The sequence below is a fragment of the Coccinella septempunctata genome, chromosome 2 (assembly GCF_907165205.1).
Source record: "Coccinella septempunctata chromosome 2, icCocSept1.1, whole genome shotgun sequence".
In the NCBI taxonomy this organism is placed as follows: Eukaryota; Metazoa; Arthropoda; class Insecta; order Coleoptera; family Coccinellidae; genus Coccinella; species Coccinella septempunctata.
Window position 1 is genome coordinate 53068252 of NC_058190.1, and position 14108 is coordinate 53082359.

Genomic DNA, 14108 nt, shown 5'->3' on the forward strand with positions numbered 1-14108 from the left:
GACAGAGATGTTGAGTCTAACAAACAGCAGGGCGTCAGGAGGACTGCTCTCTAGCTACTGATAATATTTCACTTATTCCACAATATATGAGTTTGCTACATCCAGCTGCCAAATCAGTTGGATGATGTTGAATAGGAAGATGATTGAAGATTTCTGGTTTGATATGATGAGATACTTGAAATAAACTTTTAAACTGTTGTGGATTTTTTTGTATGCCAATTTTCGATATTGCTCAAACATACGATGAGTAATAACGATACTGATAGATACTGAATAGGATCAGGGTCAGACTACATTGAACCTTAGAAAAAATGTAATAGACAATGGGAATTTATAAGACTACCTTTCGCACAATGGGAATTTGGATTTTTCAAAACATTCGTTTATCGAACCCAATTTGTATAGACAGTAGATTCGTTCAAGGAAAACAGAACTCAATGAGGGGTATTCTCGTAGTTTTTTTATGTTTTGCCTTCATGGCATCGGTACTTTCTAAGGGTAAGTCGAAACCATGTTTTATTGAGTTTATCTTAATTGATTCCTTTAGATATCCCAAAGTTTCGTCTAGAAAACAATGCCATTCCAAGGTCGTATGACATAAGAATAAAACCGAATATGAAGAATAATAGTTTTTATGGAGAAGTTAAAATTTTTGTGGAATTGCAACATCTCCTTCAAAACATATCTCTCAACATCAAGGATATAGTTGTCGACAGTTTAGTTCTTGACAACAGTGAGAACCAGACAAAATACTTTATCCATAAAAAAAATGAAATGCTGCTCGTATATTACAACGATCATTCTCTTATTGGCCCAGGAGAGCATTTGATTCATGTGAAGTACAAAGGGACTATGAGATCAGACAGCATTGGACTGTTCAAAAGTGTTATAGATTCTCAAGGAAAAAAATTGTACGTACCTACCTAATATTTCAATAATGATTCGAAACAGAATAAAGTACTTAATTTTCGCAGTGTATCTGCTGCTACCATGTTCTCAGCTCCTTATGCCAGGATGGTGTTTCCATGTTTTGATGAGCCTGCTTATAAAGCGAGATTCAATGTTCGCTTGGTCAAACCGGATGAAACATTCACAGCTCTGTCGAACATGGAGAAAATTGTGAGGATACTAGAATGGATTTCATGAGACTTACTTACTTTCCAATTAGTTTAAGTTGAACTATTGTTTCATCTCTTTCAGAATTCTTTCGAAGTCAAAGATGGCATAGCTGTGGATTTTCAGACAACACCTGAAATTTCTCCCTATATAGTGTGCTTCGTATTCACTCAATACAATTTCAAATCTTCTGAATACACCAGTATGGATGGTAGAGTGATACCACTGAGGTTTTTCATGTTGGATGAGTACTTAGACCAAGCACCATTTCTACTCGAGGTTGCCAAGCATGCTCTAGGGTTTTTCGAGAATTATACTAATATGACCTACCCAATTTCCAAACTAGGTCTGTACCAATAGGCTGAATATGTCTAATCAATCATATCAGAACTCATAATGTCGAAATTGGTATTTTCCAGACTTTATAGAGGTGAACCAATTTATTTTCGAAGGCATGGAGAACATAGGACTGGTGATTTTGACCCATAACTCGGTTTCTTTCAATGCCTCGTCGAACATTTCTAAGGTGAAGCATCTCAGAAATGCTGCTCAGTTGATAGTGCACGAAATATCTCATATGTGGTTTGGGGATATAGGTGAATAGAGTACCAGCTCTTTATGATCTGAAAGTTTAGAACAGAAATTTTTTATTTCAGTGACACCATTGTGGTACAATGATTTGTGGTTGGCCGAGGGTTTTGCAGAGCTCATGGAGATCAAAGGGCTTCATAATCAGTATCCCCTTTGGCAGTTGGTGAGATATGCTATAGATAATAAGATCAATTCTCGAAAGAAGAATGCTGAAGGTGTTTTTGTGCTTTTAGGAAGATATGGAAAGTGTTTTGCGACGTGAGGGCGTGTTTTATTCCGACAATACACCTATAATTAATTTCCCAGTAAACAATGGGGAAGTAGAAGAACAGTTTAGTGATATCACCTATTCAAAAGTGAGTGAACCTCGATTCATTCTTCGAAAAATTCCTTGTGGAGTACTCAATGAAATTCTGGCACAACGTTATATTAGAACACTCATATTACACTTTGTTTTTTTTTGTGGAAATCAGGGCAGCGCTGTACTCAGAATGCTGGAGATGGTAATGGGGGAAAACAAATTTAAAATGGGTGTCAGGAAATTCCTGAAGGACTTCTACATGAGTTCTGCAACGACTGGAAGTTTCATCAATGTAATGCAATCCTTTTTACCTACAACCAACCTTAGGGGTTTCCTAGAAACATGGTTAGACCAGGACAAATTTCCTCTGCTGACAGTTTCAAAGGACAACGGTTACGTCTTACGTCAAAGAAGCTTTGCGATAAGGTCGAATAGTACTTCGATTTTTGGGTACAATTTATTTTTTCAATACGAGCAATATTTGATTTCTGATTTTTTAGGAAAAAATGGACTATTCCAGTCACTTTTATAAGCAGTTGTAACAAAAGTGTTTCGTTGAATTGGTTTGATAGGGACGCCGATAGTTGTAAGTGAAAATGAGGAAGGTTTTAATTATTTTTCACTTCCATAATGTGAAAAACTACAAATACTGCATGCTTGATTCTCGCATCTAATCAAGGTACATTGTATTGGATGACTTGTTGGGAGTAGTTTGTAGATTACAAGTTGGTTCGGGAAATGAGTTCGAAATTGTCTAAAATGACTTGATAAACTACTACAGATGTTTTGCTTTGAAGATGGCATCTTTAGGGGAATGTGAAAGTTTTTAATCTGATTATGGATGGGTCACATCAATTCAATATTTGCATAATCCTTCCACTTTAAAATTTTTCGATGTCCTCATTCACTTAAGAAAAAAATATTTCAGTGAGAATACCAAGTTGTGGCGAGAGTTGGATAAAACTAAACCACAAAGCAAGGGGCCACTACCGCGTGCTCTACACCGAAGAACAATACGACCAACTGCTGAACAATTTTCATGTAACTACCCTAGCTCCAGCTATTTTCGTTATGAGTAATTTAACTTTTCAGGATTTAGTAGAGGTGGACCAGGCGAATTTGATACTGGAAACTGCCCAGCTTGTATCTGAAAAATTGATCCCATGTGAGATACCTTTGAAATTCATAGGAAAACTGAGGAAAAAGGATGGGCTATTACCTTCGATTGCATCCTTCAGAATTATCAGAGGAATGATGAATGCCTTAGCCGTAAATCGCTCTGTATACGATAAAATCAGGGTGGGAATATTCACCATTAAAATGGGCAAATTATGCTATTGAATTATTATTTTCAGAAATATTTCATTGACACCTTCAAGGACCTGTATGAAAAGCTTCAATGGAGAGTTGATAAAATGGACACTCCTGTTGTGAGGTGGGTGATGGAATGTAGTTAAATTTGCTGTATTTCACTCAACTAACAACAGTTGTACTGTTAGTACTTTTACGAGAAATATCTCGTTAAGTTTTCTTTGGATCACCCTGTACAATTTATTTCAGGTTGCTCCGCTCCAAATTGATTGAGAACCTGTGTTCGCCGGAAATTGCGTACGAAAAATGCCTCAGCGATGCTGAAAAGGTGAAAAAAGAACATGGAGAACTTCATCAAGATGTCTTTTTTGTTTGGAGAAGTAAGTTGACTTGTTGTTCCTTCGTTCTTTTACAATATTCATTATGCATACGCACTTTTCCATAAAATATGATCTTTCAGATTTGATTCAGAAGAAGAATGTTGTCGATGAAATCAATCCAGTGAAGAATTCAACCACCAAAAATAACATATTTCTTGATAATGCTACTCAGTTATTCGTCGAAAAATGTATGACTTGGGTGAAGTCCAATCTTTAATATGTTCTCTTATACGTAATGTATTTTTGTTACTTCGAAATGTATAAATGAATAAAGGGTTTTGCTTGTTTCTCTTCTCCCAAATAATCTCAAAGGCTTCTTAAGAAATTAATGATTTATCGATTGACAGCACTTGAGCTCCATGGAACCGACATTCAAAACTGCTCAGGTGAATCTATCATATTTTTTGAAAATCTACATATATATAATCACAGATGTAAGACAATCAAGATAAGCAAAAATAATTGAAGGGCTCTCTTATGCAAGAAAAGGCAGTATTTTCCTTTAACCTCTCTCTGAAGTTATATCTTTGGTATATAGTTGGGACTCCTATGCCACTTTTTAGAATTATAGCGTTTACAATTAAGCACAGTATTTATCGTACTAAATTCATCGAAAAGCTGTTCTAATCGATTGGCACTGTTCGTTATAAATTTTCAGCAGTAACTATGAACCCATTCAAAATTATTTCTACCTCTCTGCTTGTTTCTTATCTTCTCCAAATCCAATTTCTACTCCACCTACTGTATTCAAATGAAATGGAACGTCTGAAAATTCCGAAACATCTGCGCTATAAATCGAACTATTATAAAGGTTGGCTTATGCATAAATCTAAATCCGTAGAATTAACATAGAAAAGGAAGTTTGTACCTGGATAACGTCGATTTGAATAAAAAATTTTCATAGATTACTTGGCGTTCGGTAAGTCAAGGGTGTTTGTGTTAGAATGGTGATGGTGAAGGTATTGTGTTTAGGCCTTGTGCTCTGGTCAACGAATGGTAAGTGACTCTTTGTTTGAAGTTTTTCAAAATTTCAATAGATGAACTGTGTGTCTGAGGATATCTTGTTGGTTTTCAGGTAATTCTCTAATTACTTCTCCAACTGATAAGACCCAAGATGTCACTCAAACTCAAAAAAGGATAGGCGACCTACCCTGTTATGAATTTGAGCAGTTGACATGTCACATTCCAATCACGTTAATGGACATTTTAATAGTCGTATACTTATCGTAATCTTACCTCTACACATTGCTATCCTTCTGATCTCAAAATCCTAACACGTTGCTCAGCATATCACGCGTATCAGCACGCTGCGTCACGTTATTGTTACGTTTCGTATTCTCTCTGCGCGAAAAAGCATCGCGAACGTTTTCAACTGCAACAGACGTTTCGAGTTGAGTTATCCAATTTGGGTAATTTCATTCTTCGCCTTTTAAATGCCAAGGATAAGTTTGGGGTTGACAGGTTTTCCGGGAATCGATGAAATTTCTCTTCATGTGAAATCAGAAGGGAAAGTGAGTGAAAGAAATCAATGGAATTTGGTTATAAACATTGGTGGTCTAAAACTGATGATGTCCACTAATTGTTAGGATCTCTCATGGTTTTGATATGAACGTTCAAAACTTATGTCATGAGCTTGACCTTCACGATGAGGCAATGCAGTATTTCAGGCTTCTTATAGCTTCTGACGCCTGCCATAAACTGTTTAGAGGGATAACTCCTTTCCCAAAATCGCCACGTGCTCAGTAGCTTGAAAATTTTCTCAGTCTTGAATCATATTACACTTCACAAAAAAATTAACGCACATGGAAATCTCAAATTTATTCTACAACTGAAGGTGTTCTCAATGATAATTATTTTTATCAGAATTATGCATGCATATGTTATCCACTTTCAACGGTTTTCTTCAATACAGATGTTTTTTCCCAGCAGGAATAAAAAAGATGATATTATCAGATTTTGAATGTATTGGCTCCATTCTAAAATCAGTTGTTCTCGATCAATTCTAGTGATGAATAGTTTTTCTTTCGTTTGATTTTCTACACTCGATCGCTATGCAACGCGAAACACGCAATTTGACCCAAGAGGAATGTGCCCAAGCGGTAGTTTTGCGAGAAGAAGGGTGGTCATACACAAGAATTGCAGAAAGGTTTAGAGTTTCCCATACAAGTGTATCCAGAATGTTGCAGCGATTCAGAGAGACAGGTATGAATGTCCGAAGTCCAGGACAGGGTAGACCACGGGTAACAACTGCCATTCAAGAACGTTACTTGAGAGTTTCTTCGTTGAGACAACGGTTTGCAACCGCTCGCCTCCTTCAAATTCAGCTTGAGCAAACTCATGAGGGGCAAATTAGCACCCAGACAATAAGAAACCGTCTCAGAGAATATGATTTAAGGCCTAGCGTCGCGTCAAGAGGCCTAGCTCTTACCCCAGCCCATCGAAGGGCGCGTTTGGATTATGCGAGAGAGCATATCCATTGGGAAGAGGCCAATTGGGAAAGAGTTCTCTTCACAGATGAGTCTAGATTCTGCCTCTACCATTGTGATCGAAGTTTCCTTGTATACAGACGTCCACATGAAAGATATGCTCAGTGCAATTTCCTGAATACTACTGGTTTCGGGGGAAGATCGATTATGGTATGGGGTGGAATATCTTTGACTTCTCGAATGGAATGGCCAGCAAGAAGTCCAGATCTCAATCCGATTGAGCAGGTTTGGGACAACCTCAATAGAAGGCTGAGAAGTTCAGAAAATCATCCAGCTACTCTTAATGACTTAGGAATCCAACTCGGAGAAATCTGGGAAGGATTAGATCAGAACATTTTAAGATCACTCATTTTGAGTATGAACCGTCATTGCCGAGCTATAATCAACGCAAGGGGTGGAAATACCAAGTATTAAATCACTTATCAGCATTTCAGTATTTTGAAAATTGTTCATTTCTCTTCTTTCACATAAGATTCGGTGAAATCTTGAATTTTTCTTCCATTTAATGTGTCTTGTTTCGTTCAAAACCTTCCCGAGAGAACATAAAAATAAGTTATAAAGTCAATGTAGAGTTAACTTTCATTAAAATTGAGATTTTCAGAATGTGCGTTAATTTTTTTGCGCAGTGTATAATGATCTACTAAAACAACTTCTTATGTTCCCCTTTCAATATCACTTAGAGTTATCCGATATTGCTTGTTCCAGTACTAGCAAATTCAGGCCATTTCCGCCTGCAGAGGGATGTCTTTCCCACCTCCTACTCCCTCAAACTGGTGCCTGATATGGATGGCGACACCTTCGAGGGTGAAGTCACGATATTCTTGAGGAACGAACGGCCCATAAGCAACGTGACCTTGAATCTCAAGAAGCTGTTGATAGACAATATCACGTTGGACCAGGCCTATGGAACTACCAAGTTCATCGTGGATCACCCCAACGAAATCATTCAAGTGTTTTATGAAGGTAAAGAACAGATAGACCCTGGTGAACACGTGCTCAACATAAAATTCACTGGGACCTTCGGTCCTTATGTTGGATTCTACAAGCTGGAGACTGGAGATAATAAGTCGAGGTATGTAATTTGGTTAACCTTGTCTTGTAGCATCAAAACAATGGTTTCTACAACGAAAAGAAGAAGGTAGGTACAGCTAACTCCATGTAAGCTAGTTTTTGCTGAATATGACAGTAATGGAGTGAAGGTTCCAGGGGTCTATCTGATACTGGACTCTGAGACTTACGAGAACTGGCCAGATTTGAGCCTTTTAAGTGTAAGAACCAAATTTGGTGCAAAATATCTCTTGATTTCAAGCAGCCTTTCTTGCCTTAATAACCCGCCTGGACAACAACCATATAAGTCTTTTTGAAAGCAAGTACAATCTGAACCTTGGAAACCTATGACCTTGTTTACAGTTTTACCAGGGGCGTAGCTACCGCGGTATCAACGGTATCAGTGATACGGGGCCCCCAGGCTTTAGGGGCCCCCGAATGTCTGTAAGCAAAAAATTCCTAAAAATGTTATCCAAATCCTCTTACAGGTTTTACAATAGCATTTTTGAGAATAACTGCTAAGACAACCATTCATTTAAAAATCCTGTTCATTACACCGAATTGATCATTCAGATAGATACGAAAATCAAAAAAAAATCTTTTTTCCAGTTGAGCTGGCGCTCCAATTGCCACGACAATTTACTTATTTCGATTTTTGTATTCTTAGGGGATAGGGCGATATTTATCTACCAGGTGGTGGTGTGTAGTTATTTTGAATTCGGACTAGCCAACTCCGTGATTCCCCCGATTAAGGGAATGACAAAGTATACGTCGTATACGTGTTTTATTTCAACTCGTTCACGAGATTCATAGAAAAAGGTTCTTGCGTTGAACTGAAATCTCGCTTTTGTGCAGAGATTATTCTCTATAATCTTTGATTTTGTGATTAGTTAATAAGTTTGATTTGTGAAAAAAATGAAATGAAGGAAAAAGAGATAACCCCAATACGTTCGGAGTATTATAACCGGAGATACTTCCATTTTTGTCGAACGAAATGATGATAAAAAAGAAGCCGGAAAACTGTTTGCTAAATACAGTATGGATATTTCAGTTGATTTTTCTGATCCACTAATTGCTCTGAAAATATGCTTAAAATCTGAAATTCAGAAAATTCGTGCCATCAAAGAACTTTTAGAATTAGTCCTGATAAAATTCAGTAGCCTTGCATCCAGTTTTCCGGACGTTATTACTGCCTGCCTTTTATTTTTGACCCTCCCGGTTACTGCAACCGCTGGCTGAAAGGAGTTTTTCAAAATTAAAACTCATAAAAAATTATCTGAGGACTTCTATGGTACAGGAACGGCTATCACACATGTCGTTATTGTCAATAGAGGGGGAACAACTTAAAAAACTGAAATCGTCATCAGCTATGGCTGATTTGATAAATAGATTTGCTGAAATAAAGGCTAGAAAAGTGTATCTTTAATATTTTGTATTGTTTGTATATTATTTGTTTGTTTATCATTTTATGTTGTTTGTGTATTATTTTATATTGTTTGTATATTATTTCGCTCCCAGCACCAAGTTTGAGTTAGAACTTTTAATTATACATATAATCATTTCGATAGATATCGAACATTTTTTGCTACATTTATTTTAGTTCACCCTTCCTTAGGGCCCCTCAACACATTTTGATACAGGGCCCCTCTAAGGCAAGCTTCGCCACTGAGTTTTACCATGCCTTGTAATAAGTAAATCTTTTCTCAACTTTCTTTTAGGGTAATATTGGCCACGAAGTTTTCACCAAACCACGCTAGGTTAGCTTTCCCATGTTTTGACGAGCCATATTTCAAATCGACCTTCAATATACGCCTGGTAAAGCCAAATAATACCTGGCAAGCTCTCTCGAATATGAGAGAAATAGTAAGTTTTTTTTCGAGCTCCAAATATACATTCACTCGAGGATATTGAATAAGAAAAATGGTTTTTAGTGGAGAATAGTTCACAATATATACTAAGAATTTTCTCCACAGGGAAGATTCGATACACCAAATGGAATAGCTGTGGATTTTGAAAGCACGATACCAATGTCGACCTATCTGTTGGCTTGGACTTTAACAGATTACAACTACGACGAGATAGATTATGTTTCGGGCGACAGAGTGATCCCCCTTCGATTCTTCAACGCCCAGAAGAAGGATGTCCAATTACGAGAAGCGTTGAAAGTTACCAAGAAAGCCTTGGCGTTTTTCGAAAATTACACTGCATCACCATTTCCCTTGCCCAAACTGGGTAAGTTGCCCAAAATATACCTCGAGAAGTGACCTCAAACATTGTTCGATTCCAGATTCTATTGCCATACCGTTTTATATGAGTAGAGGGATGGAACATTATGGCTTGATTATGTATCAAGATCATGCTCTTTTCAAAAGAAGTCCCTTCATGTCCACACTCCAATATAGCATAGAGGCTGACTTATTGATTTGTCATGAGGTGTCACATATGTGGTTTGGAAATCTAGGTACTGAACTCTGACCTATTAATTCCAAATTTTCTCATTCCTGAAAATATTCCGTTTTTTCAGTCACCCATCCGTGGTACAATGATATTTGGCTCACAGAGGGTTTTGCTCGCTATATGCAATACAAAGCAGGTGAAGCTTTACTCGGAGAACCTTTTGTGGTAATCTTTCTCTCAACACTCTCAACTCTCAATAACTACAAAGAACTGATTTTCCCTTGCAGAAAAATATGTTTCAAGAAAGCAAGTACCTTTCGCTGTTTCAAATGAGTTGCTATGACGATGACGTCACGGAAACTGCCAGTTACCCCAGAACACTTGGAGAAATCAGAACGAAATATGGCCCAACTACCTATGACCAGGTAAAGGAAGAGCTTCTGTGTCTCTCCTGAAACTTATATGTTTCAATCATAAGCGAATACATTCTACTAGGATAATTTTTAGGGTGGGGCTCTCCTGTTGATGTTGGAAGACTTGATAGGTGAAGAGAAATTCAGAGAAGTTGTCAGGAAGCATTTGAAAGGACACGAGTTTGGATGTTCCACTACAGGGGAGTTTATAAATTTGATGGAGAGTGCTGCGCCTACTCTGAACATCCGAGATGTAATGGAGAGTTTCTTATTCCAAAATCAGTTACCAGCAGTTAACGTATCTATAGAAAATGATCATTTCGTTTTGACACAATCACCGTTATGCGAAGGAGGGCATAATTCAATTTTTGGGTGAGTTTTCAATCACATCTTTGTTGCTTAATATTTATCTGGGTGGAGATTATTGGATGTTTGGACTTTTTCTTGCACATCAAACAGCAGTTTGCCCATAGAAGCCCCAGCTCTTGAATACTGTACCAATTATCGAATTTTTATAGGTACAAATGGACATTCCCTATTAGATACATAACCAGCAGCAACTTGAATCCAAAATTAGCATGGTTTGATAGAGAAATGAGTCAAGGTAATCTCACCAAGAATGCTTCAAACCAAAATGTCGATTACCTCTCATTGATTTTCAGTGAAAATACCAATATCAAAGGATGATCGATGGATTCAAATAAACCACTTAAATAATGGTCTATATCGTCCAATATATTCCAAAGAACTTTATGAGGCGATTGTCAGTGATTTTCATGTAAGACTTATGACACCTTCTCGGATATCTTTGATATATTATATTCAAAAGTATCGATAATTTTCAGTTATTCTCTAGATTTTATCATCACTCTCAATTCTAGTGGCAGTTAAAATTATGGATGAATGATATTCGTTTTTATTTGCAGAAATTGAAGGCTACTGACATGGGACCTTTCATAGAGGACGCGTTCTTCATGTCCTCAATTGGCAAAATACAATGCGATATTCCACTCAAAGTAATAGGAGCTTTGAGGTCGATAAAAGAGATAGATTTTCTAACTTATACCTATGCCAGTAGGTCATTTTCCTTGTTTTCTCAAAATCTTGAATATGACACCACCGTTACGAAGATATTGAGGGTAAGAGGAAAGATAACATGAAAATTATTTGGCCTCATCCCACTATATATTAAATTCGAATAGTTTTCTTAACCATATTTCACATATTCAAATATTATAACATGATGTTCAACAAATGGGAAGAGTTCTGTGGTCTGACAATTTTCATATTAGTACATAAATACTGAGTAAGATAAAAAATTCTTGAAACAAAACATTTTCTTAGGCTTATTTCATCGATATATTTGTGGACCTTTACGATAAAATATCTTGGAAAGTGGGAGAGACTGACTCCAAAGATAAAAGGTGAGGAAAATATTGAATTTTTAGAAGTTATAGTTAGATGAAAGCTGTCAGATTTTTGAGATCATAGAATATCAAAAATGAAACTACAAAAACGGAATACCAATAAGCAAAAAGTTGAGAAGTATCAATAAAAGAGACGAATATCAAGGTACAGTTGAGAAGTAACTTGAAGAAGAAAATGTTTCTTGGTACTTCGTTGAATGCAGTTTCATTGAGATAAATACTATACCTACCTCTTATATGAAGAATTTTCTTTATTGGTCAGCTTTTCTCGATGTCTGATATGCCTTCTATTCTATTCAACTTACTTCGAAATTTTAGGCTTTTAAGGATGGCAGTTCTAGAATCTTTCTGCATAGGACATCCCAAATATGGTAAATGCTACAAAGATGTTGAATCTTTGAGAGTGCTCAATGAAACAGTTCATCATGATGTGGAGTATATATTTAAAGGTGAAATTATCAAAGAATTTGAGTTTTCCTCACTGTTCATGCTTAGAGACTTCAATTGAACTATATTTCAAGAGAATTATTATATTATATTATATTATGATTTTATTATAATGATTTTTATCCGAAATTGTTCAGTACCACTTCGAGGAAGTAATAGTTTTCAAACAAGAGTGATTTTCACGAAAAAACATGATAAATTATTGATTTAGTAGTTTGATAGTGAAATTTGAAAAATCCAGATACAAGCTTATAAAATAAGGGTTAAATTCATTTTCTTTATAATAATTTGTATTTTTTTACAGCTGTTCTCAGGGACTCGAGAAAATTGAATTCAACAATGATCAGAGAGAATATGAATTACGCAAGTTCTGGAATAGAAGAAAATCAAGGTGAACAAAAATGCTTAACTTGGATCAAACAGAATATCCCAAAACTCATCAGACAAAGGGGGTAGAGCCATGACTACTGCTCATATTTTTTATTCGATCGTTAAATTGTTTTTATGTTATATTTAGTAGCGTATATTACAAAATGCAATTACATTTTATATACATTGGAACTTTTTTATTTATAATTACATATTCAACTATTTCCTCTTACTACATTTCTGAAGAGTTTAACTGAAAGTGCCAAGAATCTAGCAAAATCGAAAAAATCCTTAGGTGGCAGCCTAATATAGACTGAGCACCCCTTATACATATTTGAAAATAATTAAATGTATATAAGCGTCATCTAGAAGCCTCATTCAAAATCAAATATATAGATTTCGTTTGAGCATCTGAAGTTTCTTTCTGCCTAATCCTAATAGATGTCTCAAATAGTTCGTACACCATATAATGACCAAGTCCTGAATTAAAAACTTGATCGTTGATTGAATATTGATAAGAATTCACGAGAATTAAGAGTGCAATATTTATTCAAATAGAAAATGGCTTGCCATCTATCCTGTAAACCCGAAAGTAACTTAGATGTATAAATAGATTTCTGTTCTGCAAATTCACCAACCCTATTTGTTAATTCATCTAGCCCTCTCATAGATGGCGCCTCTGTCATGACTGCTCAGAAAACTGAAAGAGGTATCTACAGAATTTAGGAAATCGATATCAATACATATATATTTTGTTTAACAGCAACCAGAAAGAAGAACTAGAATAAACATAGGTGTAGAAATGTAATTTTTCATTTCAAACGTAAAGCAGTCGTTGTTTTCCGTAATACTCCCTGTTAGTTTGACTACTTAATTCAAAAACTATACTTGTATATTATGATGATACTATTTGCAGTAATGAGTTTTCATCTACTGCTGTCATTCAGGATTCACTCAACTTTATCTATCGAAGAAACAACGAAATAAATTCTACTGAACGAAACACTGGAAGTGCCTTATAGAATTTAGCAATTAAAAAAATATTATCGAGGAAATGCTGAGGATTGTTCAGGATACAGATTCATTTGATTCTGAATTGTAAAGAACGCAAATAATCAGATATCAAATTCCATGGGAGTGGAAAAAAACTGGTAATTTTATCGACACCATTTCCTCTTAAGCACTAATTATGTACGAAAATCAGCAGTCCAATTAAGAAAAGCGAAGAAACGCACTAGGAAGTCCTGATACAAAAAATAATCCGTAATCTGCGTTAAAAGTACCATCAGAATTCTTCAACAAACGTCTATCGCTACTGTTGGCACACGTACCACTGGAGAGAAAGCACCTTGGAACTGGGAATACTCAAGTTCCACCTCTGTCTCAGACTAGAGTCATTTACCTTGGAGAAGTAAAAGTAAGAGTTTTCTTCCAACTAACGGGTGTTAAAGTGCTATATGTTCGGAATAATGTGACGATCTTATTCGGAAATTCCATCAAATCCAATAAGTGTTGTGCATTTTGAAGCGCTGAGAATCCTCGTTTTGTGATAATCAAAAATGTAAACCACACTGAGTGACTTAGAAGTGAACAAACGGAAGGGAATTGAATATAACTATATTTACAGGTGAGTAGATACTTCAACTGTGCGAAAGAAGTGATTAGTTCCTATTATTTGATATAAGAATGGTTGATAGAATTCGAATTGAATAGATCATTTCTTTATTCCAAATGAACTTATTATCAATGACGGAAATATTATTCTCGTCAATATAGGTATACGATGGAAAATTCAAAAATATACTGATACCCTTATACTCGGA

At 36.1% G+C, this 14108-nt stretch overlaps 3 protein-coding genes across 3 annotated transcripts in view; all 3 read left to right on the forward strand.

The window, feature by feature from the left end:
• The first annotated feature begins 342 nt into the window (after positions 1-342).
• On the forward strand, positions 343-3986 carry LOC123306774 (puromycin-sensitive aminopeptidase-like protein). The gene is made up of 14 exons (XM_044888912.1): positions 343-498; positions 548-911; positions 975-1119; positions 1201-1462; positions 1536-1712; positions 1773-1870; positions 1941-2063; positions 2181-2458; positions 2509-2594; positions 2937-3049; positions 3101-3307; positions 3364-3443; positions 3569-3699; positions 3780-3986. Exons 1-14 carry the CDS (start codon positions 354-356, stop codon positions 3914-3916), a joined length of 2346 nt encoding a protein of 781 aa, XP_044744847.1. The 5' UTR covers positions 343-353; the 3' UTR covers positions 3917-3986.
• Positions 3987-4522: 536 nt separating this feature from the next.
• On the forward strand, positions 4523-12477 carry LOC123308126 (glutamyl aminopeptidase-like). The gene is made up of 14 exons (XM_044890671.1): positions 4523-4695; positions 6891-7257; positions 8951-9095; positions 9206-9464; positions 9520-9693; positions 9757-9854; positions 9917-10054; positions 10137-10414; positions 10561-10646; positions 10705-10820; positions 10969-11181; positions 11387-11466; positions 11788-11918; positions 12221-12477. Exons 1-14 carry the CDS (start codon positions 4644-4646, stop codon positions 12370-12372), a joined length of 2289 nt encoding a protein of 762 aa, XP_044746606.1. The 5' UTR covers positions 4523-4643; the 3' UTR covers positions 12373-12477.
• A 1123-nt stretch (positions 12478-13600) lies between these two features.
• LOC123308173 (chaoptin) overlaps positions 13601-14108 on the forward strand; it is a 37613-nt gene continuing 37105 nt past the window's right edge. The window contains exon 1 of the mRNA XM_044890737.1: positions 13601-13912. The gene's annotated coding sequence lies outside the window, so the exon portion shown is untranslated. The remainder of the gene's footprint in view (positions 13913-14108) is intronic.

What these genes read in the sequence shown, in the direction of transcription:
- LOC123308126 (XM_044890671.1), top strand. Translation starts at nt 4,644, where the DNA reads ATGGTGATGGTGAAGGTATTGTGTTTAGGCCTTGTGCTCTGGTCAACG. An exon ending in TGTGCTCTGGTCAACGAATG is followed by an intron (nt 4,696 to 6,890) that starts GTAAGTGACTCT and finishes TGCTTGTTCCAG; the next exon opens with TACTAGCAAATTCAGGCCAT. An exon ending in ATTTCCCTTGCCCAAACTGG is followed by an intron (nt 9,465 to 9,519) that starts GTAAGTTGCCCA and finishes GTTCGATTCCAG; the next exon opens with ATTCTATTGCCATACCGTTT.
- LOC123306774 (XM_044888912.1), top strand. Translation starts at nt 354, where the DNA reads ATGGGAATTTGGATTTTTCAAAACATTCGTTTATCGAACCCAATTTGT. An exon ending in TGTCGAACATGGAGAAAATT is followed by an intron (nt 1,120 to 1,200) that starts GTGAGGATACTA and finishes CATCTCTTTCAG; the next exon opens with AATTCTTTCGAAGTCAAAGA. An exon ending in ATGGACACTCCTGTTGTGAG is followed by an intron (nt 3,444 to 3,568) that starts GTGGGTGATGGA and finishes AATTTATTTCAG; the next exon opens with GTTGCTCCGCTCCAAATTGA.